Source organism: Cynoglossus semilaevis, chromosome 20 (assembly GCF_000523025.1).
Source record: "Cynoglossus semilaevis isolate Cse_v1.0 chromosome 20, Cse_v1.0, whole genome shotgun sequence".
Lineage (NCBI taxonomy): Eukaryota > Metazoa > Chordata > Actinopteri > Pleuronectiformes > Cynoglossidae > Cynoglossus > Cynoglossus semilaevis.
This window is the reverse complement of record NC_024326.1, coordinates 10515393-10542867: the sequence shown is the minus strand read 5'-3', so window position 1 is coordinate 10542867 and position 27475 is coordinate 10515393. Positions and strand designations below refer to the sequence as shown.

The 27475-nt window shown below is 43.4% G+C and overlaps 1 protein-coding gene across 3 annotated transcripts in view; it reads left to right on the top strand.

The window, feature by feature from the left end:
• Positions 1 to 27475, top strand: part of LOC103396511 (protein tyrosine phosphatase receptor type M) — a 133618-nt gene that overhangs the window by 77270 nt on the left and 28873 nt on the right. The window contains exons 12-20 of one of the 3 annotated variants that reach the window (XM_025066351.1): positions 4537 to 4810; positions 7776 to 7812; positions 9235 to 9309; positions 10868 to 11003; positions 20213 to 20430; positions 21242 to 21322; positions 21474 to 21500; positions 23151 to 23162; positions 24512 to 24705. In XM_025066351.1, coding sequence (XP_024922119.1) covers positions 4537 to 4810; positions 7776 to 7812; positions 9235 to 9309; positions 10868 to 11003; positions 20213 to 20430; positions 21242 to 21322; positions 21474 to 21500; positions 23151 to 23162; positions 24512 to 24705 — 1054 coding nt within the window. Of the gene's footprint in view, positions 1 to 4536; positions 4811 to 7775; positions 7813 to 9234; positions 9310 to 10867; positions 11004 to 12635; positions 12666 to 20212; positions 20431 to 21241; positions 21323 to 21473; positions 21501 to 23150; positions 23163 to 24511; positions 24706 to 27475 lie in introns of all 3 variants that reach the window. The other 2 variants (XM_025066349.1, XM_025066350.1) reach the window with 2 other exon arrangements.

The following is a 27475-nucleotide window of genomic DNA, read 5'->3' as shown; positions in this document are numbered from 1 at the left end:
GAGCAGCTCACTGCTGTTCTTTTTTTTAACTCAAGGCCATGGTTGTGGAAATGTTTGCAAATGAAAAATATTATCTGAAAGTAAATATTGGAAAACATATTGCAAAGTTCTCTTCTGCAGCTATGGAACCTAAAAAGGACTTTTTGAGATGTGTATACACACAGAATATTTATTCTTGAATGGGTTCAGTAAGGAAACACATCTGAGTCCGGCTGAGTGTTTTTTATGTATGATTCTTAGAGGTTTTCTGGGGCACATTTATTTTCTAATCTTGTTGCTCGACTTAAGACTCTCATCGAGTCCCTGCACGGAAGGATCTAAATTACAAACACAAAGGACAGCAACGAGGCGAGCTTATGATTCAGGCCCAGGACAAGATATGGTGGCTAACCTCCAGTGACACGCGATGCCTTTGAACATTTTAGGTGACTATAATGTAGCACCCATTCAGAGGAGCTGGAGTCAGAAAGTCCACCGGGATCTGCTGTCTCGCCAAAGATGATAAATGCAGGCATCAGAAATCCCCAAGCAACAACAGCTCTAATCTGCTTTGGCTGGGAGTGTTGAGATGCATAACTAAGTGACTTTCTCACTTGAAGCTCATACAAAGAGATGTTTGCCAAAACAGTTTGTACTGTAGTCCTGGAAAGAGTCCCTGATAACAAACACTTTTAAACAAAGAAAGTCGGGATAAGAGTTTGAAGATTTTTCATTCTGTCATCCAGGGACTGCATTTTCACACCACGTATTTATTTTGATGCTGGTGGAGTATCCACTATTCTGGAGTAGTTTTTATATAAATTAATACTTTATAAAAATCATATTCAAAGCCCCTGTGAAATAGAGATTTAACAAGGGAGCGTGCTGATCGCAGAGCTGCACAGAGCCTGATTTGATAAGGCAATCTTGCAGGCTGATTGAGTTTGTGAGGCAATAAAGCTCCAGACATTTGAGTTTCAAACAGCAGATGTTTTGCCGTGAATACAGGAAGAGGAGTGCACTGGAAGATGACACGATAGTGATGGTTCATAAAGCACTCAAACCGTAGCAGACGGCAAATGTCCATTTCACTCGTGCATCCTGCAGTCACACTGAAGTCAAATCCTGTTTGGGATAAAAAAAAAAAAAAAAATCAGGACAGACGCCGTTGATGCTGAGGGAAACGTTTTATTTATTTATTTTTTCATATTTTGTAATTACTAATCAGGATAACATTTCAAAACTTGGGTTAAGCATCTAATCTCTGTGTACAACATGCCAAGCCTGGAAAACTCTTTTTACCAGAGGGGAGAGTGGATTAGTGAACCGTCAGTCATGTCATATTGATCTGACGTCAGCTGCCGTCCGTCACCACGACCACACTACGCCTCCTCGCTCCGAAATCGTCAAAATAAACGTTTACAACCTTGAGCGGCGATAAATGATTGGCGACGCTTTCCCTTATCATCCTCCAGACTGAATCAGCCGTGACCTTTGCCCGGAGCGGGCGTGTGCACGCATGAACAGAGGAGCCGTCAAACTGAGTCGTTCTCAGGCTTGTAAGCTGCACGTTGACAAAACACGATCCCACTTCTGCGTCTGGCCTTTAGCAGCAGATTATCTGTACTCAGCAATGCCCTGAGATCAGTTTAGTCACTTTCTACAGTTGTAAAAAAAAAAAAAAAATGGAATCACTAACTTTCTTTGATCGTGGCAGTGCAAAAGCTAAGAGCTGTGCATATCTGTGACATAACTCAAGGCTTTTTTTTTTTACGATTTAATGGCGAATTTAATCTACAGCACCTTCCAATTTGTTTGCTTTATAGCTGTATGGACACAAGGGAAATATAAAGCAGGGATAAACACTGGCCGGTGCCGGGCTGCTTTGGTGAGGAGGATGGTGTTACTTACCACCGCTCTTAAATCAGACATATAGGCACACAGAGCCCACCAATTAGCATTAGAGCGAGGAACGGGGGAGACAGTGATTAAAATGGCCCTCACACTCCTCCCTCATCTGCTTAAACCACCTGCAGTTGTTCTTCTTACAAGCCCATATGAAAAATAAATCTGGGCTTCAGGTCACAATCTGGTCGATTCCGAGTCAATCTTTCATAATTGGTTGGCGTCAAATGGCGGCAGAGCTGAAATCTATTGGACGCTGGTGCTGGAGGAGCACTAATTGGTGCCAGCTAAGGTTTCAGCAGCAGCAGCAGCACAGATACACAGGTCAGCTGATGGAGGACTTTTAAAGTGTTCAGCCAATGGATCTGCATCTTCATCTGAGAGAGAGTGCACAGAGGTGTGAGCCGTGGTCTTCCACATCCTCAGTTTGAAAACGTTAGTTTCTTTGATTTAATTTAAATATTATCATTTAATTGAGCTGCAGATGTTTGTCTCCTAATTGGCATTCAGGTACGTTATATAATTGAACTTTGATTTTCAATTCAAATTCGTCAAAAGTACGTCTGGAAATTTAGACCCTCACACACTGACAAGGTGTCAAAAAGCATTCAAATGTAAAAAATCATGACAGAATGAAGAAAGCTGCCAAAAAAAAATAACAATAGTTTATAGTAAACATATAAACATCTAAAATCGCAGGTCTTGGGGTTAGTACGGTGTGTGTTTCTGTTCCTGCCGTTCACCAGATTTATTAAAAATGTAAATGAACCTGGTTTGTTCGTGCAGTAAATATTGGGTAGAAATGAGTCATTGGTGAGATGTTGACATTTTTCTGACTCTCACTCCCTCCAAATCGTTAGCATTCACTGTAGCAGGAAGAAAACAGTCCCATTGTGTCAGTGACTAAGTGGCAGCACAGACACGTCAGCAGGAGCCTTTGTTTTTCACAATTTACACTCATTTGGAATTAAAAATACCAACGTGGTTAAGAAAGTCATTCAAAACACTGACACTGACATCAGCTCTGCTGCTGCACCGTGTTCTTCCTGCACCGTCTCCACTTGCCCTTTGACCTCTGCTCTCCGTAGGATAGAGTAATTAAATGCTGATTTTTCTTGTAGACTTTCTGCAGGATTAAATATTTAATCATCTGTCCAATCACTGGAAAGAGCCCTGGACCTGGGACACACCCACCAGGAGCAAAAGGAGGGTTCACCAATGAGCCTGCAAGCACCTTATGATAAACTATGGGGTTAAAGTGCATATGCTGTAACATACGGGGGCACTTAATCACCCGCCACCGACCGCGGGGAAGGATTGATCATCTCCAGGGCTGTTTGTTCTGCCACCACCACAGTCGAAGAAGCCAATACACTGCACATACATTACACAAAGATTTTCCTCTGACTTGTTGTTCCAATAATGTGGTTATAAAAAGGGGTTGGCTGCAGCATCCAGGCGGCCTTTTACTGTGGAGATGGATGAGGTTTGTCCACAGTAATTGAAAGAATAGGTTGAAACACAGTGGAATCAGTTTGAATAAAAACAGTAGAGGAAGACGAAGAGCGCAGTATATATACGTACGCGTAAAATGTCCGCAAAGGCAGTGACGAATGTCGACGACTATTTAACAGCAACAGGCGCCTTGTGTCGCAGGGAGGTGGGTTTGTAGGCAGGTCAACAGTTCAATCCCAGGTCCTAGTACTTTGGTTTGTTCCCAGATTCCAAAAACAAGCAGGATGAACTTAGTGTAAATACTGCATATATATATATATATGTATATATATATATATGTTTGTATATATGTATATATATCTGTAAAAGAGCATGTCATAGGGTCTGATTTTTTTTTTTTTTTCCTCCTCCGTCTGTGAGGATAACTTGTTGTCTTTTGAAAACGAACCACCCGTCCCCAAACACAGCTGGCAATTCTCCGTGGCAGCTGTAAACAGACTCTTTGTCACTCGGTGACTCTGTAGATTTAACAGGTGTATGCAAGATGCATACTAACATGGGCGTCTATAAGACAGTCAGTCTGCGCCTGCAGCTAAGTTGCGGGCCGACAGACAGAGTCATCTTTGTCAGAGGCACAGAGGGCTGCAGTTTTGATCTCACTAAATACAGGACCTGGACCGAGAGGAAATTGGAAAGAGCAGTTCATCTGATCCCTTTGTGAAGAATGAAAAGATGATTGCTGATTTCTCTTGTACTCATTTTTTTTGTCTTTGTCTTGCTTCAATAGATTTAAATGATGTGATTTTAAATTAAAATTTATAAGTAACATTTCTTACGGTTTTTGATTGTTTAACAGCGGTGTTAAAACATTATTTTAGATGAAAAAGACTCGGGTTCAAGGCCACACCAACAGCTCCAGGCTGTGTTTTTTGAGCCTGAGTATTACATTAGAAAAAAGTAGTTTTTTTTACATGTATTTGTACGAGTGTAAATATTTGTCTTATTTTTGTATTTATAAAAAATCAATATTTCTTTCAATCTAGTCTTGTGTTTTAGCATTGCTTATACACAATAAAAAAATAATATTTACACTCTTTTCATGTGAATTACCCAAATTCCAGACATTGCCAGCGTGAACGGCACCGTGCCACGAGCCTTCTGGAATCTGTAACGTTCGTTTTCGCTCTGTGTTTGCAGCGCGTACCAGGTGGTGGTGGAGGAGGAACGTCCACGCAGAGCAAGAGGCACGGCTGAAATCCTGCGCTGCTATCCAGTTCCTATCCACTTCCAAAACGCCACACTCTTAAATTCCCAGTACTACTTCACTGCTCAGTTTCCAGCAGCCGGCATCCACTCCCCTCAGCCGTTCACCGTAGGAGACAACAAGACCTACAACGGCTACTGGAACGCCCCGCTGCTGCCCCAGAAGAGCTACAGCATCTACTACCAGGCTGTCAGCACAGCCAATGGGGTGAGTGGTTCAGGTCTCCTTATATATTGTCATACTTAAATATACTGCTGTTGGTTTTTTTTTCTGTGTCCTCCTTAGACAAATCAAAAACTTAAACTTTCAAAAATTGACTATTTTTTTGAAACCCAGACATAAATGGTCAAACACAATAATTGAGTTTAATGTATTTAAATCAGGTAACAACATGTTAGGTTAAGCAAAGGCTCAGTGAACCAGAGGTTTGGATGAACAGGAAATCAGTTTGTAGCGTCAGCACACTGCTGATCCTCAGGAGCGAGGCCCTGCGGCAGGGTGACGCTCGGAATGAGCCACACTCACTGACACGTTCTTCCCTCCACGCTCATGACCCCACTGTCCTGCCGCTCCTCTGGTGCTTTGTGCCAAATGTCAGACAGCCCTTGATCAACGTAATTTAAGAGAGGGATTCATCCGTGCGGCAGCAACAGGGTTACCGACGGCGCAGGTTGCAGCCTCTGTCATCAAGTGGTGCTCTGCAGGGCCCGTCCTCCTCAGAGCTTATTTTAGATGAAAAAGACTCGGGTTCAAGGCCACACCAACAGCTCCAGGCTGTGTTTTTTGAGCCTGAGTATTACATTAGAAAAAAGTAGTTTTTTTTACATGTATTTGTACGAGTGTAAATATTTGTCTTATTTTTGTATTTATAAAAAAATCAATATTTTTTTCAATCTAGTCTTGTGTTTTAGCATTGCTTATACACAATAAAAAAATAATATTTACACTCTTTTCATGTGAATTACCCAAATTCCAGACATTGCCAGCGTGAACGGCACCGTGCCACGAGCCTTCTGGAATCTGTAACGTTCGTTTTCGCTCTGTGTTTGCAGCGCGTACCAGGTGGTGGTGGAGGAGGAACGTCCACGCAGAGCAAGAGGCACGGCTGAAATCCTGCGCTGCTATCCAGTTCCTATCCACTTCCAAAACGCCACACTCTTAAATTCCCAGTACTACTTCACTGCTCAGTTTCCAGCAGCCGGCATCCACTCCCCTCAGCCGTTCACCGTAGGAGACAACAAGACCTACAACGGCTACTGGAACGCCCCGCTGCTGCCCCAGAAGAGCTACAGCATCTACTACCAGGCTGTCAGCACAGCCAATGGGGTGAGTGGTTCAGGTCTCCTTATATATTGTCATACTTAAATATACTGCTGTTGGTTTTTTTTTTCTGTGTCCTCCTTAGACAAATCAAAAACTTAAACTTTCAAAAATTGACTATTTTTTTGAAACCCAGACATAAATGGTCAAACACAATAATTGAGTTTAATGTATTTAAATCAGGTAACAACATGTTACCAGGTTAAGCAAAGGCTCGGTGAACCAGAGGTTTGGAGACAGTTCGATGAACAGGAAATCAGTTACAAAGGCTCAGTGAACCAGAGGTTTGGAGACAATTCGATGAACAGGAAATCAGTTTGTAGCGTCAGCACACTGCTGATCCTCAGGAGCGAGGCCCTGCGGCAGGGTGACGCTCGGAATGAGCCACACTCACTGACACGTTCTTCCCTCCACGCTCATGACCCCACTGTCCTGCCGCTCCTCTGGTGCTTTGTGCCAAATGTCAGACAGCCCTTGATCAACGTAATTTAAGAGAGGGATTCATCCGTGCGGCAGCAACAGGGTTACCGACGGCGCAGGTTGCAGCCTCTGTCATCAAGTGGTGCTCTGCAGGGCCCGTCCTCCTCAGAGCCGCGGCCGATGACTCAGTGGCGGCTTCAAGAGGCCCATGAATGAAACATCAGTACATTTCAAACACAAACAGAACTAACTTGTAAGGAAGGGCTGAGAGTAATTAGCGCGTTTGCTCTCGAGAGCAAAACATTAGAGGTCGAAAACTTTTCTTTCTTTCAGAGCAAAATGTACGAAATGGTACGTAATGCTCTTCCTTGAAGAGCAAAGTGAAGGATTCCCTCGGCGATGCATCAGAGAACATTTTTCTTCCGTGTTATATTCAGCACGGCCGTGGCCTGATGTGATGTTCTCTTTCATCAAACCGTCACTGTCACTGAAGAGAACTGCAGGCTTTAATTAATGTCTAATGATGTAAGAGTGATTTGTTTGGACCACGTTTCAACAAAATTAGCCTTGAGAAAATATGAGTGCAATTCAAACTTCTTTTTTTTTTAAACATTTTTTTAATGGTCTTTTTAAGAAGAGGAGATGTGTGTTTTGTGAAGGCTGCTGTGATGGCACAGCACATCCATCCAGGATTTCATCAATGCTGATGATGTTTTTTTCCTCCATTCTTCTCTTTATCATTTCAAACTCTCTCGTCCTACTCGGAGCTCATTGGACAGCTCGGCTGGGTCAAACAAAGAGACAGAACTCTCGTGTGCTTTGTGTTGTATTTCTCATGGGCTTCTTGTCCTTGTCTGTGTTTTTATTCCCTTTTTTGCTCAACTGCAGTTGAAAAGAAACTTTTTCTGCCAGCAGTGAGACAGGAGTTTGTTTTTGGGTTGGTTTTTTTTTTGTGTGCATGTTTTTGTTGAAGTCTGTTGTCAGAGCTGAAACTCCCATTACATATTCAGAAAAGCCCCCTGATGTGTCATTTTGAAGCCCGGCATTCTGAGTCGGTGTCACTTGCCACAGAGCGTTGGTTTCTCCACAGTGGCTGACCACCTAGAGCTGCAGGCTGCTGACAGATCGCTGTTGGCTGACAAATAAGGAGCTGTGCACCACTAATCTGTACTGTGGGCCCTCTCGCCTTACTGTGTTTTGTGTCACAGTCATTGAACTCGGCAGATGACAGGCGACAGCCGGGAACAGGTTGAGCTATTGTTGTATCTCGCAGGTTCTTGGAAAGCTTGTCTTCCTGTCCTAAGTGTGTCTTCACATGTAACGTATGATCATGTGTTTTTACCAAATGATCCCTGCTCTGATTTCTTTCTCCCTCTCCATCCGACTCCTCCAACCCCTACCCCTAACCTCACCCCTCACATTTCTTGCACAGGAAACCAAAATTGACTGTGTTCGAGTGGCTACCAAAGGTAAGACTGGAGCAGGTGTTTGAATGTTGAAATGGCTACCAAAGGTAAGACTGGAGCAGGTCTTTGAATGTTGAAATGTTTGCACCGTTTGTTTCTTGCTTGTGATTTTTATAAACCAAATATTGTTGAAGAAAATTGAATGAACACTTAAGTTTACTAACTATCTGAAGCCCTGGTTTATGCTATGTTTGGCACGGTCATTAGCGTTCATTTCCGGGCTGACTTTTTCAGACAAGAGAACACTAATTTCTTGCTGTTGCTATACTGTGCAGCGACGCCTCCCCATGATTTCCACTGGTACTGCTACATTTCCCAGTCAGTTCAGATTGAGAGCTAAGAGTTGAGCATCAACTAAACGTCCTTCCCAGTTAATCACATGAATCACATTAGGCCCATCCTAGTTTCCTACAATATCTGATCCTCCCTTCAGTGTGGTCCACAGATTGGACAACAACATGTGTTTGTCCCTGACTCCTGACCACAGCTGCTGTGCTCACCGAGGCCTGTGGCTACTCAGCCATGCTGCCTGTGAGTCGTGCTCCTCACATTAGTAATAATGAAGTCTGGTCTAAGTACCATTGATCCAGGAACAAAATTGATAAGACCAGAGGGAGTCGTAGTCACACTCCGCTCCGAGCCAAGGAAGTTCTCGTCACACGGTCTGACAGTCTTGTGTATCGTAGGTCGGGCGTTCAGAGTGCATCACTCGTGGAGTTTCAGATGCTCCGTCTCAGTCCCTGTGGTTCAATAGGCTGCAGTCAAATGGCGTCTAGTTACAGGAGAAAAATGATGCCATCGAATGTGTGAGCACAGATGGTTTTAATGTTCCTTCTCCAGAGTCATGCTGTGGTCATTCCACTCTCGCTCTTTCTCTCCTTCTTACAGTCTGTTGCAAAAGTCCTAAGCAGCTCCATACATTAATTATACACCTCACTATTTTTTCAAAAGCTTTTGTTTTTCAATTATGTGAGTGACTTGAACCACAGGTGAGAGTCGCGGCTGCCAATGGTCACGTCTACGTTTGCAGGACAGCTAAGATCAGGAAGGTCAGAGCGACAGAGCCACGAGGAAGCTCCTCCTTGACAAGTCGCTAACCCTAACTCTATATAGATACACACACACACACACATATATATATATATATATTAATAATCACATGGACTTGAACATGTATTTGCCATTAACAACAAACTTCTTTAGATTTTTTAAATAACTCAATGAATTTTCAAGGTGAAGAAAGTCTCTTCATACACTTGGCGTTTTTTTTTTTCTTGGCATTAATGTGAATATGAATGTTTGTTCAATAATGATGCATGAATTGTTGAAGTGTTTGTGTCACTAAACAACTTCAGTGTGGCCTCTCTCTCTCTTCCCCCCCCTCTCTCTCTCTCTGCATGCCTCCCTGGACTCACCTCTACTCAGCCGCCATACTCGTGACTCAACTTACAACTCCCTACGTTCGCATCGTGCCAGCGGCCGGTGACAACCAACTAACAGGTCAGACTCAGAGCTCACTCTCTGACCAGTGTTTCATTGTGGCAGCCAAACTGTCAACAGGAAAACAAACACGTGGAATAACACGTGAGTGTGGAGGCTTTTGTTTGCTGTTCTGCAGCCAGACTTCATCAGAGACTCACAGACAGGGTCTCCTGCGTACCTTCATCTTCCCAGTACTAATGGGCCGAGAAGATCTGTGTGATGAGTCAGTGTGGGATGTCTGTGTCAAATCCCTTTTCATCAATATTTCTCATTACTTGTAGTAAATTCAGTGTTTTGTGTTTGGTGGCTGATTGACACCGAGGGCCGGCAGTAGAACTCTGGTCTGGTCACCTGAGCAGAAACATCCTTCCTCAGCAGCCGAGGGATGTCTTTCTCACCGGGTCACATCCTGCACGGTCTAGTGACTGAAATTGAGTTCATTTGAAATGTTTTTGATGTGAGTTTTGGGCTGAAGAAAAAACCATGTGGGTGAGATCAACACATTCTGCAAAGATTCAATAATTTTAACAGGTTTCCTTTTAAGTTTCTCTGGTTTCAAATCTGTTTAATATCTGAGGTCTTTAAAGCCTGATAAAATAAAGCGTTAAACAGCTCAACATTTGTCAAATATATAAAATAGAAAAATAAAAAAGTCAAATCTGTTTGAAAGACCTGAAAAATGATCTTAATATATTTTATTTATTCAAAATATCATGTCTTTTGATCTGTCTGAGAACTTTGGGCTTACGTCATAAAAGTGACAGATTAATTTATCACCAGTCCAAAAGAAAAGCTCCAAACAAAGGAGAAGCTGCTGATAACAATATACAAGAACAAAAACATGTCACAACCAGCAGTCTGGGACGGATGCTTAATTCTCCTGATAGTGGGATAGAAGATGCTGATGTTCAAGAGTGAAGGAAGTCTGTTCAAGGAGATTTGGCCGACACAACAATTTATCATTCCAAATGAGCCTGTGTTGACGAGGAGCGCTGTGTTCAGGTGGACAGTTCTGCTTCTTATCACTTTCCAGGGAGCTGCAGATCCTCTCGAGCTGCCCCCCCGCCCCCCGCCCCCTATCTTTGATTAAGTCATCGTTGGCTTTCTTCGCCTGAGCAGATACTAAATGTTTTGGTTATTTCAGGCTTCTTTATCATCATGAGTATCGCTTTGCAAATTTGCATCCTGCATTTTTCTTGAACCCGACAACCGTTCGTCCCAAACGTGATTAGCCGAGGGTGAAGACGGTGCACACTCACCGCTCCCTGTGCAGTTTGATTCATTAGCTGCTCATTTCTGCACGGACGCCGACGTGAAGGTGGACAATGGGGAGCCCGATACTTCAAACACAAACACTACACCCGGCCAATAAATGTGCATTGATATTAAGGGGCTGCAGAATGTCAGTGAATTGATCAGTCAACCTCGGTCCTCCACGCAGACCAATCCATACCAGAAATACTGAAAATACAGACTTGTTCTCTGCCATTTATTTCAGACACAACAATAGCACATTGCTCATTAGGCTAACCCTACACCTTGTCGTTTGATCTCTGTGTCATGTGATTTATTTCAGGTTCGGCCACTCACAAACCTGATGCCGTGGAGCCAGAGAAACAAACAGACCACACGGTGAAGATTGCAGGCGTCATCGCGGGCATCCTCCTCTTTGTCATCATATTTTTAGGAGTTATTCTGCTCATGAAGAAAAGGTAGGTATTTGTATATTTTCTGGCAATGCAGAAAGAAAAAAAACATGAATTTAATTGTCGAGTTCCCACAAACCCCCAGCTTCTCCTTTCTCATTTTGTATATTCCTCCCCTCAAACACTTCTATTGTCAACATCCTGGTAAATAATTAATTAGATTATGTTGATATGCCCCATTAAGGCTGTTTACAGCAGTGAGATACTGTGTGCCATGAAAAATTAATCCCCCTTTGCAGCTCTCTCAAACAAATGCACAGCACTTCAATGGCATGGGAGTGGGAACAGAGGAGTAGTTCTAGACGCTTGTGGTGTGGACTGAAGCAGGTCGGAGATGACAAGGAGAAGTTGATGAAAAGGCTGAAAAAGAGTTTTAGCTCAGGACCCCGTATTATAGAATTAGTCCTTTGAAACAATGAGAGGAGCTGAGAGTTGTGTTTTAAAACAATTATCTGTTTATAAAGTCAGTGATCCGTAGTGTAACTGCCTACTGTTCACAGTACAGTCAGAATGTGTGCAGATGGTTGTGGGATTAATACCCTCTAACTTCTAGGGTGGATTGCATAAGAAAAATCATTTTTCACAAAACTGAGCCAGAAGTGAATCAGGGAGTGAACAGACAAAACCTGCAACCAGACTGTGTTAATGTGTCAATAACCTTGATTTCTTTAAATGAATCCAAATGTAATGAATTCATTAATTAGAGTCAGAGTTCATCATAAAAATAATTGTATTATTTTGTAACCAATAGACTTGAGTAAAGTCAAGTCATTTGTTAGAGACCGTTCCGTTGCGGCTGTCGTCGCATCAGAATTCTAAAACAATAATTCAGTCCCGTATTGTGCAGAGCTTTTCATAATGAACAACAGTATTTTTTAAATTCCAAAACCCTGGAACAAAAACCTTGAGTTTAAAACTTTGTTTAAAAGTGTTAAACTGTGGTCCTTGTTTTTAAGTTCTAATCTTGATTCAAATGTCAGTGGTCAGCAGAGATGATGAAGTCGATTCGGCTCAGTGTGGTGACACAGTTCTGCACTAATGAAACCGACGTATCAGATGTTTATTTTTGACACCGAGTCCTCAGCCTGGCGGTGGAGCTCAGTGAGCAGTGGGTGGATGTGAGGACCAGCTCGCACTAATAGAATTGTTGTCAATTAGCTTTAATCAAAGCAGAGGTGGAGAAGACTTCATTGATTGAATTCTTTGTAATTCACCGTCACCCAAAGGAAATGGAATTTGTGCTCAAACATCCAATCCATTCATTAGGCGTAAACCTCGGAGGTCAGATACTTTTCATAGGTGCTTAAATTACATATTCATGCAAAAAGTTCTTTTAGCAACAGCCTGGTTGTTTTTTATTTCACCTTAAGTGCAGAGTAGGAAAAAAAAAAAAAAAGGAAAGAAAAATCCGTTTAACTACCCCCACTGCAGCTAGAGCCCCGTTCGCAACACATGACATGACTCCAGTCGATCACCTTTGCCCTCACGATCACGAGTTTACCTCCACGTATGCCACCATATCCGATTTTGTTCATTTCGACTCTTTTTTCAAACATTAATCTTTACTTTTTCTTTCCTTTTCATTCCATCCCCTCCCCTCCTCCACTGCTTAAATCCTACCACCACCCCACTCGGCAGAAGAACCTATCACTCCTACACTTACTACCTGTAAGTAACCACTTTGTGTAATGTTAGTGCCATGCCTCTCACACTCACACTGTTTCCCATGCATGCAAAGAGCCATGTCATCCTTCACCGGCCCAGAGCTCTTACCGAAGTCCAGGCGTGATCTCTGCAGGGGTCACGGAGGACGCCGCTCCAGTTTAACAGCATCACACTTAATGTCAGGCTGGCAACGCTTGTGAGAAAAGCTCCTCCGCGGCAACAGCTCATGATACGAAAACATGCCACTGACACCATATTACAACCATATTTCAGCACGACCTGTAAGAGGTTTGTTCATCACACGATGAACCAAACTGCAATAAAACTGTGTGACTGCCAAAGTCGTCAGGTGTAAAGGGACGGGGGCAGCTCTGCAGTCTTAGTGTAAAATGTTTATAAAAAAAAATCTGATTTTGTAAATTCCCAAAATGTGGTGGACAGCATGTGCATCTTAAGGAGTTAACTTCTCTAATGTGTGAGTTCTAACTGGCCTCAGTAATCTGGCTTCAAGTGCATGAAACATTTGAAAGTCTCACTTCACTGCCGTTCCATCCTAACACCATGTTACCAAACATCTTCACCCTCATGGTTTTATTGGCTTTTTCGATGCATGTTTTTGTTTTATTTTGTATTTTTTCGGTTAATGCACGGCCATCCCACTGATTCTACGGTGACGGTGGAGTTGTGTCTTTAGCCGCCAAAATGCCTGCACTAAGGACTGAGTAACGGACGTGATCCAGCTCCGATAGCATTTCTCTAACACCATAAAACAAAACCCACAACATCGCTTGAGTTTCTGTTAATATAACAGATGCTTCTGCATCGCATGTCTGAATGGTAAAGAAGCTTATTAAGCAGCTCTGCCTTCTCTGCCGTAACCGGCTTGGCTTCCTCCGTACAGTCTGTTTGACGGATGCCAACGAATCTGTCCTGGAGTTGGCCGCGATCAAGAAGAGAATGGAGGCTGCCTTGAATCAAAGAACATCTCAGAATACACCTGTGTGTGTGTGTGTGTGTGTCACTCAGTAGATCACAGCTGCCATGAATGGAGAGGCACTGATTTACAGCAGCGTGTGTGAACACACACACATTGGCTACGCAAAGCTGAAAGATACGTTATTGACAAGCCGTGTTTGTTATTTTAATGTACGTGTGGGCGAGTGCACTGCTCTGGTCTGATGCCATTGTAGTCAGCGGTACTGATGCGGTGGCAACGCTACGCCGTCTCTGAAGACAAAAATAGAAAAGTTGACAGCTAATTTGGAAGATTAGATGAGGCTTAAAAATCTTGGACAGGATATTGCGTACACCAGTGTAGAATATTAAATATTTCTATTTTATTTTAAATACTTATTTTTGATTTTGAACACCTCTGATGACGGGGGGGGAGGCTAAATCTTTCAGTGCCAAGAGAACACCTTAAGAAATGCAGAGATTGAACCAGTGGTTAGTTAATGGTGCCCGAGTGGGAATGTTCTGGGGCAGCAGTAAAAACTAATAGTTTAAAAGCATTTTTACAGTCGTGAGACAAGTGAACAGTTCAGTAACTCCGTCAAAACTTTTTTTAAATGAGCACAAATTCTACATTTAGTGTCGTATTTTAGAGGCTAGTATCTGCTAGTATTTCTAGTGAAAAAGTGATTCTCTTCTCTGTCTCGATTGTGCAGTTTTCACCTCATAACATTTGCTGGAGAACGTGTTTGTCTGGACCAACAACATTTAGCCTCCATCAAGTCAGAGACGACGTCGTTCCACTTTATTAAAGCAGTGCATCTGAATAATAGGTTTAAAAAACATTGGAAGTTGTTGCAGGTCAATTTGTTTTCATCGTTTCATCTCCATTTCAGGTGGAGAAGTGAGGGACACACCAGGTTGTTTCTTTTTAAGATGAAAACGACTTATTATCAACTCACTAAAGGGAAAGACAGTTTATTTTTTTCCCACATAGATGTTTAATCCTCACACACTCCTGTGCTGCTACATCATCGTTAATCCTCACACACTCCCCTGCTGCTACATCATCGCTGTGTAAACTTAGCTCCCAAGCAGATCGGACTGATACTCATACACACACATATATATGTTTTTTTTTTACATCACATAATTATAGACCATGTTCTCCCGAATCTCTTCGTCAAGTGTTCATCAGGCACCTCTGATGACAGCTTTGTTGCCAGCCGTTGGATTACAGCACCTCTGTGATTGATGAGTCCCATTAAAGCACTCATGCATTCATCAAAGTCTTTTTAAAGACGCAGGAACTTCCTGCAGTCGCCAAAATATGCACTTTAGGTGTGTAGCCAAAAGGGGAGGCGGGGGCTAGCACGAGCTACGACATCAATCAGAGCGCTCATTAGGGATGCGGTTACATGTGGGATCAAATATATGACCATTCTTTTTAATTAGGTGGCTGCACTGCCTGCCGCTGCTGGGGTCAAGGGAGGGATCAATTGGTAAAGGGTAATGCGTTCCAATTGGTCTTTTATTCCAATATGCATGGGAGTCTTCAGCCATCCATCCATGAGCCGACAGCCATGCTGAGCAGCACCGCACTTATTTTTCCTATATATGTCACTTTTGTGATGGAACAGAGGATATATTTCTTTTATTTTTTTTATGCAAAGAAATATATTGTCAACGATGTAATGTAAGAATTTAAAAGAACTAACACTGATGGAATATTTTTTCAGAAATCTGAAATATTTATTCCTCTGTGTTTTTCATGTTGTAGAGCCATGTTGAGCTTTTTGTCCGCCAATTACTTGCACCGCCATTAACTTTGCATGATTCTCTCATCCTTGATAATAGAATAATTCATACATTTATATTAATTATGTATTGTTTTTATGTTGTAACATGTGACGATGATGAAGATGCCCAGTGTGAGTTCTCTAAGATGAGTCTAAGATGAGGATTGTTTTTAATTCACAAACGGAAACCCCAACAGGGAAGTGTGGGCATCTGTGGTCATCTTTCAAAACAATACTTTTTTTTTTAGCAAACACTAACAGGGAACAAGCCGAACCTCCACTACAGCTGCAGATCCATGTTTTGACTTTTAAGGCGTAAGGCTTTATTACCGTCTCAGTCTGGTGCTTTTTAATGAATGTTCTTCTCAAAAATCCCTGTGACCCTTTAAAGGCCAGACATTTTCCTAAAGACTTAAGTAGAGAAGTAGAGAACAACTGTATGAAAACTTGAAATACATTTTTTTATAATTTATTATATATAAGAAAAAACAGCCACAGTGCAACACTAGCTGCCAACCAGGTTTCTGTTTCCCATGCCTGGACGTTGCATCAGCAGTGTCCAGTGTCAGTGTCCAGTGTCCAGCGCGTCACTGCCATGTCATTACTGCTAGCATCCGCTGACATCTGCAGACAGTGACGAGCCACAGTGTGGCATGTGCCTCATGTGGGTTTTTCACTATTTGAAATTTGACTTAGATCCAGAATCAGTGCCTTCATTTCTGTGAAATACAGTCATCGAAGCTAAACACAAATACAGGCCATACAGAAAGCGGGGTTTCGGGCCACATGTGTGATTTAGTCTGCAAAGTTTTTGTGCTTAAAATGTGAACCAACTAAAGTAGTTATTTTAAAACCATGTTCCACTGTTGGAGTCATGCTCAGAAAATAATAACTGTAAACATCTTCAGCCTAAAGATTTGTTATATTTAGTCAAATGTTGCATATTATTTTATAGACATTTTAAAAGTAACTGTTAAAAAGTGGAGACAAAGATTTGCCAGACAGCGATAAATCCAGTCTATAAAAGAAAATGACGTCAATCGCTGTGTATGCGCCAGATGTTTTGTTGTTTTAGCTCATAAAAATCCAATTTTCCCACACCGCCGAGGAGTGACATGTTCTATTTCCATCTGACAGCTGGTCACTTATATCATGTAAATCCCTTTAGGTATGAAGAGTGAATAGATTTTATTGAGTTGCCCTGTGGGCAAACACAGCTCCGGCTACATGTCTGTCACTCTGCAGCGTCGCAGCCATAATAGAAAATTAGAGAAATAAAAAAACCACATGTTATCAATGATGTAGCTCCGATGAAACATGGACGTCGGGGCAAACACCTTGATTAACAGACGACATCATGATCGGTACAAACCTGCAGATCTTTACAATAATGAGCCGCGCATGTTGGACAGTAACAGCAGACATGGAGCTGATCTGCACCGACAGCTGAAGTGATGAAGTGAAGTGATGATAGTCACGTGTTGTGATGTACAGTTTTAAGTGTTGCCATGTTGACGACCTCTTCTTTATATCAACGGTAGCAGGGGATTCTGTCGAGAGAGGATCATGCACAGTAAAGCTGTAGGAGAATATGTGTTATATAAAAATAATTACCGTGGCTGCACGGGGGTCAGACGGTTAGTTCTCTTACCTTACAGCAATAAGATAACGTGTTCGAGTCTCTGTGGTTGTCGATGGAGTTTTCGTGTTCTCTCTGTGTGTGCGTTGGTGCAAAAAACACGCTGGATAAACTGATGATTTGGGAACTAACTGACCGTTCATTGTCTTCATCCATTTCTGCCTCAGACTCAGAGACAGAAACAACAATTTAAAAAGCATTACAAAGCAGAACTTTGGATTTTGTTTTATTACGACAAAGTGTTCCAAACCCCAATAGATAAAACACAATACATGGAACTGTTTGGTTGTTGAATTTTCTTTGAAAACAAAAAAGAACATAAAAAAGTCATCTTGTGTCTCTCTCAGTTTACAAACACTCCTCCCAAACCTCCCTGTGTTACCGCTCTGTTTATTTAACCAGTCTTTTTTCTGTTTTTTCCGTTTGTCGTTCAAAGTAAATGCTGTCATTGTCTGCACTGAAACACGCTGCGTCGCAGAAACAAAGAAGCCTCCATCTCTGCAGATGAACCATACGGAAAATAGAGTTGGAATTGAGAGTTTTAGTTTCTGCAGTTTCGGCCTCAAAATTCAGATGAAATAATGCACTCACAATTTAGTGCCGTTAGTATTTGATGGACAAACACCTTCCTGTTGTAGAAAGGGTGAAGTTTTAAATGAGACAGTGTGCAACCAACCACTGGGTTAATCAAAGATGCTTCTGTTGCCCCTCCCAGCTGGGTGTCAGTCAATTAACACACGCACACACGCGCAGCCGTACAACCGGATGTGTGTGTGTGGATCCACTAATGAAGGCTTCTTTGTCCCAGTGTCACATGGTTCGGGCTTCTCCAGTGCTGAGACGAGGCCCACCACGCTGAGCGTGTGGTTTTGAAGCTCTTGTTTTAGAAGCTACAGCAGCGTCACCTCCCACTGAACAGACATTCTGGCAAACAGGCACAGAAACACCGTCTGAGCAACTTCCTTTTTTGTTCTAGCTCAAATCATGGAGTTTGGAGCGCCGCTCGCTTAGATCCTACGTACAGCCGGCTTGTCGTGTGCTGAACTGCAAACAATCCCTCTAATGAGAGTTGCCTGTTATAGTTACCTGGCATGTTTGCTCGGTTTTAGATCTGCCGACACCTCTGTCATCCGTCTTGTCCTTTTAACGTTTGCCGCCGCTCCGAGGATCTTTGTAGGTTATTTGCGAGGCGTCCCTGCGAGCAATCAATTACTGCAGATGTTTGGTTTGGATTTTAACACATGCTAGTGCATCTTTTAAGCTAAGCTATGGCGGGATGTGATAAATAGTCGCATTTATCAATTGACACAAACACACCAGCACCCACTTCCTTGTGTTATCTCTCCCGGCTCATCAGTCACAGTAATATAGTCGTCTATCATTACATTTTCCCTTCTTACAAATGAGGAGATAAAAGTGTGCCAATTAATCTTCATCTAACCCCCACCATGCCAAAGCTGCCGGCCCACTATACTGTTGGAGCTCTGCTCATCTTCAAGCCGCTGTCTGTGGTTTCCTCCTTCAGCAGCGTTCCCGATTTCAATGATACACAAGATCCCAGTTGGTGATAAAGTACGAAACCTGGAATATTTGTCCTGTGTATCTCAATCCAAATGAATCAGTCTGAGTATTTTCTAAAGTACTCACTTAACTTACTATTTCACAGAGCAATATGAAGCTACCACAGGAAAAAAAAAGAAAAAAGATACAATTCCCATTTCGCTCTCGTCCTTTAATTGCATATTAAAGACAGAAAGTGGGTCCAGCCGATTAAAATGTCACTACTTTGTCACTTTCCTTTCTCGAGCGGCGGATCCACTATTAGCCTCACGTCGCGGCCTTCAGAGTAAATGACTGTTTGAAGGCAGCGGGGGCCTGCTGCCATATGGCAAAAGACAGCGACAGAATTGAACAAACAGAGGAGATTTGCGAAAACAAAGCAGCAGGAGAGCGTCATTAGACAGCAGTTGTCCACGAGAGAGACTGCAATCCAAACAGGCAGAGGGGTCACACAGAGAGTAACAAAGTGTGAGGATCAGTGTGAGGGCTGCCATAGTTAATTCTTACACCACTCTTTCCCCTCTAGCTACAGAGCAGAGGCAGCCGTCAAACACAGCTTCAGCTGAAGAACCGTCCACAACCAGCACTTAGTCCTTTCCTGTTCTTCTAGTGTCTGTGGGGTAATGGGTGGGATACGTTTTTAGATAATGTGACGCTCGGTGTGTCTAAAGTCAGGGCTGGGTCTCTGTTTGGGGGGGGGCACATTTTAGGGAGTGTGAATGTGGGAAGTTTGGAAAAACTGTGAATTTAGAACAGGAATAAAGCTGCAGCAGTAGTCAGGTCATTGAAGGGATACTCAAGGTCAAAGGTCAGTGTATTATACTGTAGTTAGTCAGGACAACAGTCCATTAAGCTAATATATTCATAATGACATGTTGGTTTTTTTTTCAAAACAACAAAAAGAAAATTTTATATTAAATGAGACAACATGACATGATCGAATAAAACAAAACAAAGTAACAATTAAATAAATATATATATATATACCTAAATATAAATATACTTATACAAATGCCTTTTGTTAATTGCCACAAATATTGTTGTCAATACAAATAGCTTCATCTGATCCATTAACTTCATAGTAAAGAATTGTCAAATAATCCGTTTTCCGGTCCATGTCAACTTGTTGCCACTACGTGTCGACCTGTTAACACACAACATGCCCTCGTGCGATGTGTGTTATTGGGTAACTCCTCACACAGAGGTGTTTGATTAGGAACAGGTGGTTTGTAAGTTCCAGCACATCAACCAGAAGTAGGCCAATATAAGCAGGTTGACTGTTTGAGTTCACTGTTCACGACTAGAATCCTTCCTCCCCAAATACTACAGTATAGCTAATTTTAAATCATCAGTTGCCACTGAAGTATCTGGGTTATGGTGTCACACCCCTCCACGTTTGAGGATTTATATGTTACTGCTTGAAAAGGCACCTCCGGCCTGATAAAGCATAATGTGTCGGCGACCCGCAGCACATTAGCTCATCTCATCACATTTATGAGTCATTGCTACTGATATCACTACTGATTAGATGGAGTCGAGCGCCGCCCTGGCTCTTGTTGTCGTTGCCTGATTGTTTCTTTCTGTTTCCTCCTCTCCTGAAGGAAATTGGCCAAGAAGCGTAAGGAGACGCTGAACAGCACCCGCCAGGAAATGACAGTGATGGTTAACTCCATGGACAAAAGCTACACGGAGCAGGGCACCAACTGTGACGAGGCTCTGTCCTTCATGGACACGCACAACCACACGCTGACCACCCGCAGCGAGTGTGCGCTGACGCTGACCACGCGCAGCGAGTGTGCGCTCACTTTAAACGGCCGAGGTAAGACACTGGCCACAGAATTACAAACTCACCAGATGCTGAGAGTCTGGTTTTTGTACGTAAACACCAACAGGGTTTTCCATGTTGTCCTGTTTTCATTCAAGACGTATTGAAAACACTGAACGTCTCGTCATAAAACAGAACCGTAAACCTGCTCTGTTCTGCACTGACGCTCCGTTTCCCAAGAAAACACAGATTCTTCATTTGTCTGCAGCTCAGCAGAGGACATGACCTTGTGTAATCCCAGACAAAAACCATCAGATTAAAACTGAACAGCAGCAACCTTCTGAACTCTCGTGAGTGGAATGAGCCCCAACAGACGTTTCTTCATTTTTATCAGCGGTCTGTTTGCGTGAACGTTCAAATCTGAGAGTGTGGAAATGCTTTCCTTAATTTTCCGCCTGTCGCTGCTGAAGGTCTTCATTTCCAGCCTCCGACGTCTGACATGTACAACTCAACTGTGTGTCACTCAACACTGGAATCTGGTGTCAAAATGTTCAGACTGAAGACACTGCACTCCTAATCCACACACGCCACTGACATGATACAGTACATGCAGTATTACTGCAGTAATCTGCTCTGCTACAGCAGTGGCAGCATTAGAAAATACTACGTTATTACTACTGTTTTACTGTAACAGTCCATCAACTTCTCAGGAACTCACACTTATCCATGAGGTGTCAAAAATATTGACACCTTACCATCCAGTTGGTGTGAACGCACTTTTTAATGATTACAATCAGACAAATTAGTATTTTAATAATTGTTTATTTAACTACTTCGACCACCGTTCCGTCCTTGTCTTCTGCAGCTGGATCTTCACCGTCCTCCCTCACTTTGCCCAAAGCCAACACCCTCAGCACCTCCATGCCCACCAACTCCTACTACCCAGGTAAGATACATTTCCTCTTCCTCTTCCTATGACATGTTCCTTTATAGAGATTCTTGTCAAAAAGTTGTTTTTTTCTTTTTCTTTTTGGCGTCTTTATTTACCTCCACTCTCTTTTTTCCTTCTCCCATCTGTAAACGTGGGACATGAGCAGATCCCTTTGTGCCGACTGCTATCTTAGGTGAGAAACATTTTTCCTGTTTTCATTACCTGTCACTTGAATACAACAAATTGACAGTGTGTTACAATTTGTAGGACTTAACTGTTAGGACAAAACAGTAGCACATACCTGTTTTCCATTCTCTAGTTTTGTTGGCTTGTTTTCTCAAAGATGGCTTCCTCACCTTCATACCTGCCTGCTGCGTCCCTCCCCCCTCTTCCTACCACTCCCGAACCTTCCCTCCATTTTCCCCTCCTCTCATTCTCCCCGTCCCTCCCCCCGTCAAACCAAAGGTTCTTACCTTGGCTCAGGCTGGCTTTCACTCCATCCCATCCGCATTGCGTGTCGTGCGTGTGATGTCACATACGTATCTGACCTCTCAAATGCATGGACAGACCTGTGGACTGGATGTTGGGGGTGGGGGTGGGGGACAGTTTTGGGGAGGTGTCCCGTGCTAAGGCTGCAGAGTGCTGCGCCGAGACCATGGTACAGTAATCAGTGTGAGCGGAGACGAGCGGCAGCTGCTGTCGTGGCAGCACTCAATAGTTTTCTTTTTAAAGTGTGTTTGGTCTGAACATGCAGAGTCTGGCCCTACACTCCCCTCCCCTCCCCTCCTCTCCCCCAGTATGTAAAAAGCTGCCGTCAGGATAATTGTGGGATTTCCCTGAACAAGTGCAGGAGCAGGTGGATGGCTAACTGCTAGTGACCCACTTGTTTTTGTTTTGTGATTTTCCCGGTGTTTTTCAAGTTACTCGGTGATAAAATAGAATTTTAAATAGCATTTTGTTTTTTACCGACCGTCGTGGGCTTCACGGAGCAGATTCAAGTGCAGCATCTTACAGGAGCAGATGCTCTGCAGCAGGAGAGCACATAAAGCAGCCTCTAAGTGGGGGCACTCAGTGTAATACTGGAACAGTTAGGGGCGAGAGGAAAGAAACGCGATAGTCCAAATAGGAGCAGGTTTTGAGTACACAACTCACAGCTACAGTCGCAGTAGCATCGTACTGTATAACGAGGAGCGATGTCTTTCATCATTGCCGCTGTGACATCTGGGTGCGTTAGTTCCACTTTTAATGAAGCATGAAACAATTAACATGAAATTACAGCAGGAGGGAAAGGTTACATGCTCTCCGTTGTGACACATCCAGTCACGGCACCGTCTCATTAGACGAGGCTCACCATCAAATCTGATTAGATCACAGAGAATTGGTAATGTTTTTGATCCCGTCACTCCTTCCCCTAAAATATATAAAAAGACAGTCATAAACACAGGGCAGGTGTGTAGAATTGCAGATAAAATAAAATCGAAACGTCAGCATAATTAAAACAATCCACATTATTTCAACTTTCAAGTTGAAAATCTGAAACTACGAGCGCTTGTTTTCAAAGACGACCCGTATTCCGCCATTACTCCCCTCCCTTCAATTTCATGACTTTCTTTTCTGTTCTTTTACTTTTCTTTTGCACTGTTGAAATTGCCCCATCCATCCACTTGACATCCCCCCCTTGAAGGCAGTGTGGACTGAGGAGGCATGTGATCTTGCCCTGTAGCGTAGCTCTAGAACAGTCTACTGTACCAGGTTCTCTTGCTGTATTTGTTGCTTATCCCTTCTCTCCTCTCTCTTCTCCTCTTTCTCTTGACATACACTTATCTATCTGCTATCTAAAAAGTGCCCATTAATGGTAAGTTTCCCCAAGTGGGCCCTGGGTTGGGGGAAGGAGGTGGTGTTTACTCAGCCCACAGTGAGAGGCTGCTCCTGACATGGACATTACAACATTAACTTGTTGCATGACCAGTGGACATGTTAGCATTTCACCACCCTTCGTTGCGTGCCACCATTAGCCTAGCATGGTCCAAACGCATACAGTGCCCCATGGCAGCATCACTCATGCATCCTCCTCCCATCTCCACTCCCCTCCAGGGCTGTTTTCCAATTTTGTTTCAAGGTTTTTCTCTTCTTTTTTTGTTTTAATATTATTCAGGAGGGAGAATGGGTGGCAGGGTTTGACTCCATGCTGTGTCTTTGTGATGCTTTTGACCGTGCCTGCTGTGGCCCCACCGCACCCCCACATCCTCCTCCTCATGTTTCTGGACACCCTCCATTATCTGTTTGCCCCATGCCTCATGTCTGCCACTGAATTGATACTAGTGTGAGAGAGCAGTAGGAGCAGCAGCAGCAGCCTGCACCAGACCAGAGTAGTTTTACCTCCAGTCAGAGAACAAAGTACACGTGTTGTTTTACAGTGTCCTCAGGTGGGCTCCCTTTTTACAGTTTACATCTGTGCTGATGTTTTCTCCATTCGCAAAGATGAAAACATGTGTGATGAGAGCTGAGAGCCTTTTGGCTCTGACGAGGGAAACACCAATACCAATATCAGTAGTACTTAAAAAAAATCCAATTACCAATATCAGTAGTACTTAAAAAAAAACGTGCCAATCCAGTGACCCAATACTCCGTACAGTTTTTCACAGTGTTACATTTTTTTCTTCTGTAGTCCAGCGTCTTATTTAAGAAGGTCAACAATGTCAGCAGTTTGGAGGGATTCGAACCTCAGGGACAAAGACAGGAGCACGACTTGTTAAAAGATTTGTTCTGTTACGATACGACCTGAAGGCCTCTGATACTCCAGAGACAGACGGATCTGGACCTTCTCACCACATGACTCATCCTCTTACTCAGTGGTGTTGTGTTGTTATGACCATCCACAACAAACAGATTAGTCCAGAGTTGTTTGTCAGTCCAGTGTGGTGACATAATGCTTAGCAGTAAATGAGATACAGCGCCATCTGTCAATGGAAACACCTGGTCGAACATTGACTTAACTTGATACGTTGGAACTTTTTGCCCATGACTTTAACCATTAAAATACTGCTATCATTTACTGACACAAGCATCATGTTACCTGTACTGTATGTGTCGTAGGACCAGTAAGTGTCATGAAGTCATTTCTTACCCGTCTTATCTAACCTGTCCTGCTCTGTCTCTGTTTTCTTTTTCTTTTTTTCTTGTGTTTGTGTTGTTTACCTGTAGATGAGAGCCAGAACATGGGCAGCGACACCAGCAGCCTGGTGCAGTCTCACACTCACTCTCTGAGGAAGCGGGAGCCGGTCGACGTCCCGTATCAGACGGGGCAGCTGCACCCGGCCATTCGTGTGGCCGACCTCCTCCAGCACATCACTCAGATGAAGTGTGCTGAGGGCTACGGCTTCAAGGAGGAGTACGAGGTAAGACGCCCCCTCCTTGACCTCCTTGACCTCCTGCCCTCTGTGTGACAGTTACAGACACAAATGAAGGCCTTGCTGATGGACCTAACCCTAGCCTGCTGTGTTTGGATTTGTAAAAATGGAATGTTGGTCAAACTGGAGGCTTCATCTGTGTCTGTCTGTCTCTGTTTTGCACAACTGTTGTTTTCCCTCTCCGTGTACTTCCATGATAAATACTTAATATCCCAGTGTACTTACGGTGGGGTTCGTTTTGTTGCTCATCTGTTTCGCTGTTGTTTCAGGGGTTCGTTTTGTTGCTCATCTGTTTCACTGTTGTTTCGCCGTGACTGTGCATTTTCGTGGCCCTCAGAGCGGTCGACCGCGTGTTAGCCCGCGTTCCCGCCTTTATCTGTACCACGTCCGATTAGGCGGCGGTGACGACAGCCCCGCTGCTCTCTGAAGACTGTTGTCACACAACAGCAGTAATTTGACACCATGCCTCACGCTGATACCAAAACAAAGGATCTCTCCCCAGAAGAGCATCACTCTCATTTTCTCTCATTAGTGTGGGAGGCTGGCAGGACTTGGCGGTGCTCCAGTCTCCTCGCCATCCCTCAGCACCACGGCAGACACACTCCTCCAACCCTGCTCCCAGACTTCTAAAAGCCATTGTTATTTAATTTCCTATGCATATCATCTCTTTATCTTTTATATTTTTGACTCCTGCCTCCGTGCCGACACTTATTTACACTTGCATCAGGATGAGACGCCACTAATGTCATTCTGTGAGACTTTCATTTCTCTCTCCTCGTCTCTTATTAGCGTGTGTCCTTCACCGCATATTAGGTCTTTGGTTCCTCACTTCTTACTTGACGGTGACTCACTTATCCACACTGTCCACGGCCCCTTCCTCACACCTTCTCCTCCACCTAGTTAAGCTATACCTGGGTAGTTACCTCCCTTCTTGCCCTGTAGAACTGTGGAGTTTAATAATGCAGCCTCCCACTGCCATCTGCAGCATCAGATCATTGAAGGGAGCGCTCTGGGCTGCCCTCTGGGCCTGATCCATTATGGATAAAGGTGTTTTGGGGCCACTAGCCCCCACCCCCCCCACACAAACACCTAACTGTCATTCCCGTGTGTCACCTGGCCGTCCGCAGCCTGTGGGATGCTGGGGTGTGTAACAGAGCTGGTTCATCTGTGTGTTGTGCTTCTGTCTCCTCTACATCAACCCGTCTAATGGTTAATGCCCTTTTTAATCCATGTTTCTGTGCCTTGGAGCCGAGTGCCCTGTAAAGCTGTTGACTTACACTGTACTATATCTCTCTTTGACCCATGCTTCTTGTTATTCTGTACATTAACTTTGGATCAGATAAACGAGGTAAGACAATCATTTTAGTATGTTTGTAAGATTTTCTTGTTTTGTCCGGGGGTGTTTTTGTAGGTTGTAGAACATTTTACAACCATGACAGATTAATGGTGCTTGTTGACTGTTTTTAAGGCCCCATGTGACCTAATCTGAAAAAGGCATTCACCAAGTTACTTCAGGAAATCATCGTTAAGTCCACAGGCCACAAATTGAAAAAGTGATAAGAATGATTATCTACCATTTCAGCTTCTTAACTTCCATGAAGCTCTGTGTGTGATTCACTCTCAAATTTTTGAGTTCTGGTTCACATATGATTTTACTCCTAATTAACAAACAGAAGGCAGAAAAAACTTTCAACTGCATCAAGTAAATTTGTCATTGTGACTCACATGTTCCCAGCTTGTGCCACGTGAGTGTCAGTGTCATTACACCTGTTGTGTTCTATCTAGGAACGAGTTCTTAGATAAAATGTTACAACATTTACACTTAACTGGATTCCATTTTTGGGGGAATAAAAACAACAAACCTATATTTTTATGTACATAGGACAATCACTAAGAAAAGAGAGTGTGATGTCAGTCAGACAGGGTCCGACACAAACAGACACTCATTTATCTCCAACTGTTCAATATTAGACCTTTAACCTTCAGAGACGCTGAGACGATGACACTGGCCTCTGCATCTACTCAGCTGCCACAGGATGAGACCACGGGTATATGTCAGACATTCCTCCGTCTTTTCAGAGAGGACGGGACATATTTCCAGCTTCTCTGTTGAAATCACTAATCCAGAGGACCTAATATAGGAGTGTGTCCTTGTGAGGTGTCTGAAAGGCTTTTTTGGAGAGACAAATGGCCTCCTGCTCACCGTACTGCTGAGATGAATGAACCATCAAGGCCTAGACCAGTGATGATTGAAGACAGAGCAACTAGGACTCTCAAAATGTCTACGCTGACTAAAAGAAAAGTCTCCAAGCAATTATCTTTAACCTTCAGTACTCCCTCTCAGAACCCTGATTACAGATGGACTGCATGTCAATACTGTACGTTAGCTGCGTTTTGGAGGGACGCGTCGAAACGACAACAACACGTTTTGTCCCGACCAGTGGCTGTGGAGCTGTGGAGCTGTGGAGCCAGCAGCACTCCCTGAACAGCGGTGGACTGGCAGTTGAGATGTATTTTTATAATTTGGCTTAATTGTGCCTGGTGCGCCATCAGAATGGAAATCTCCCCAGCAAGTGATGATAAATATTTCATGAGTGTAATCTGAGCAGAGCAGGTTTGATGTGTAGACGATGAGCTGGCTTTATTTTATTTTTTTTATTTTTGTCTCACACCGGGCTGATTGAGTCTTTCAGATGAGGCAGACTGACAGCCGCCGCAGTGGTTCTGCCCGGCAGAGGGTTGGGGGGGGGGGGGGGGG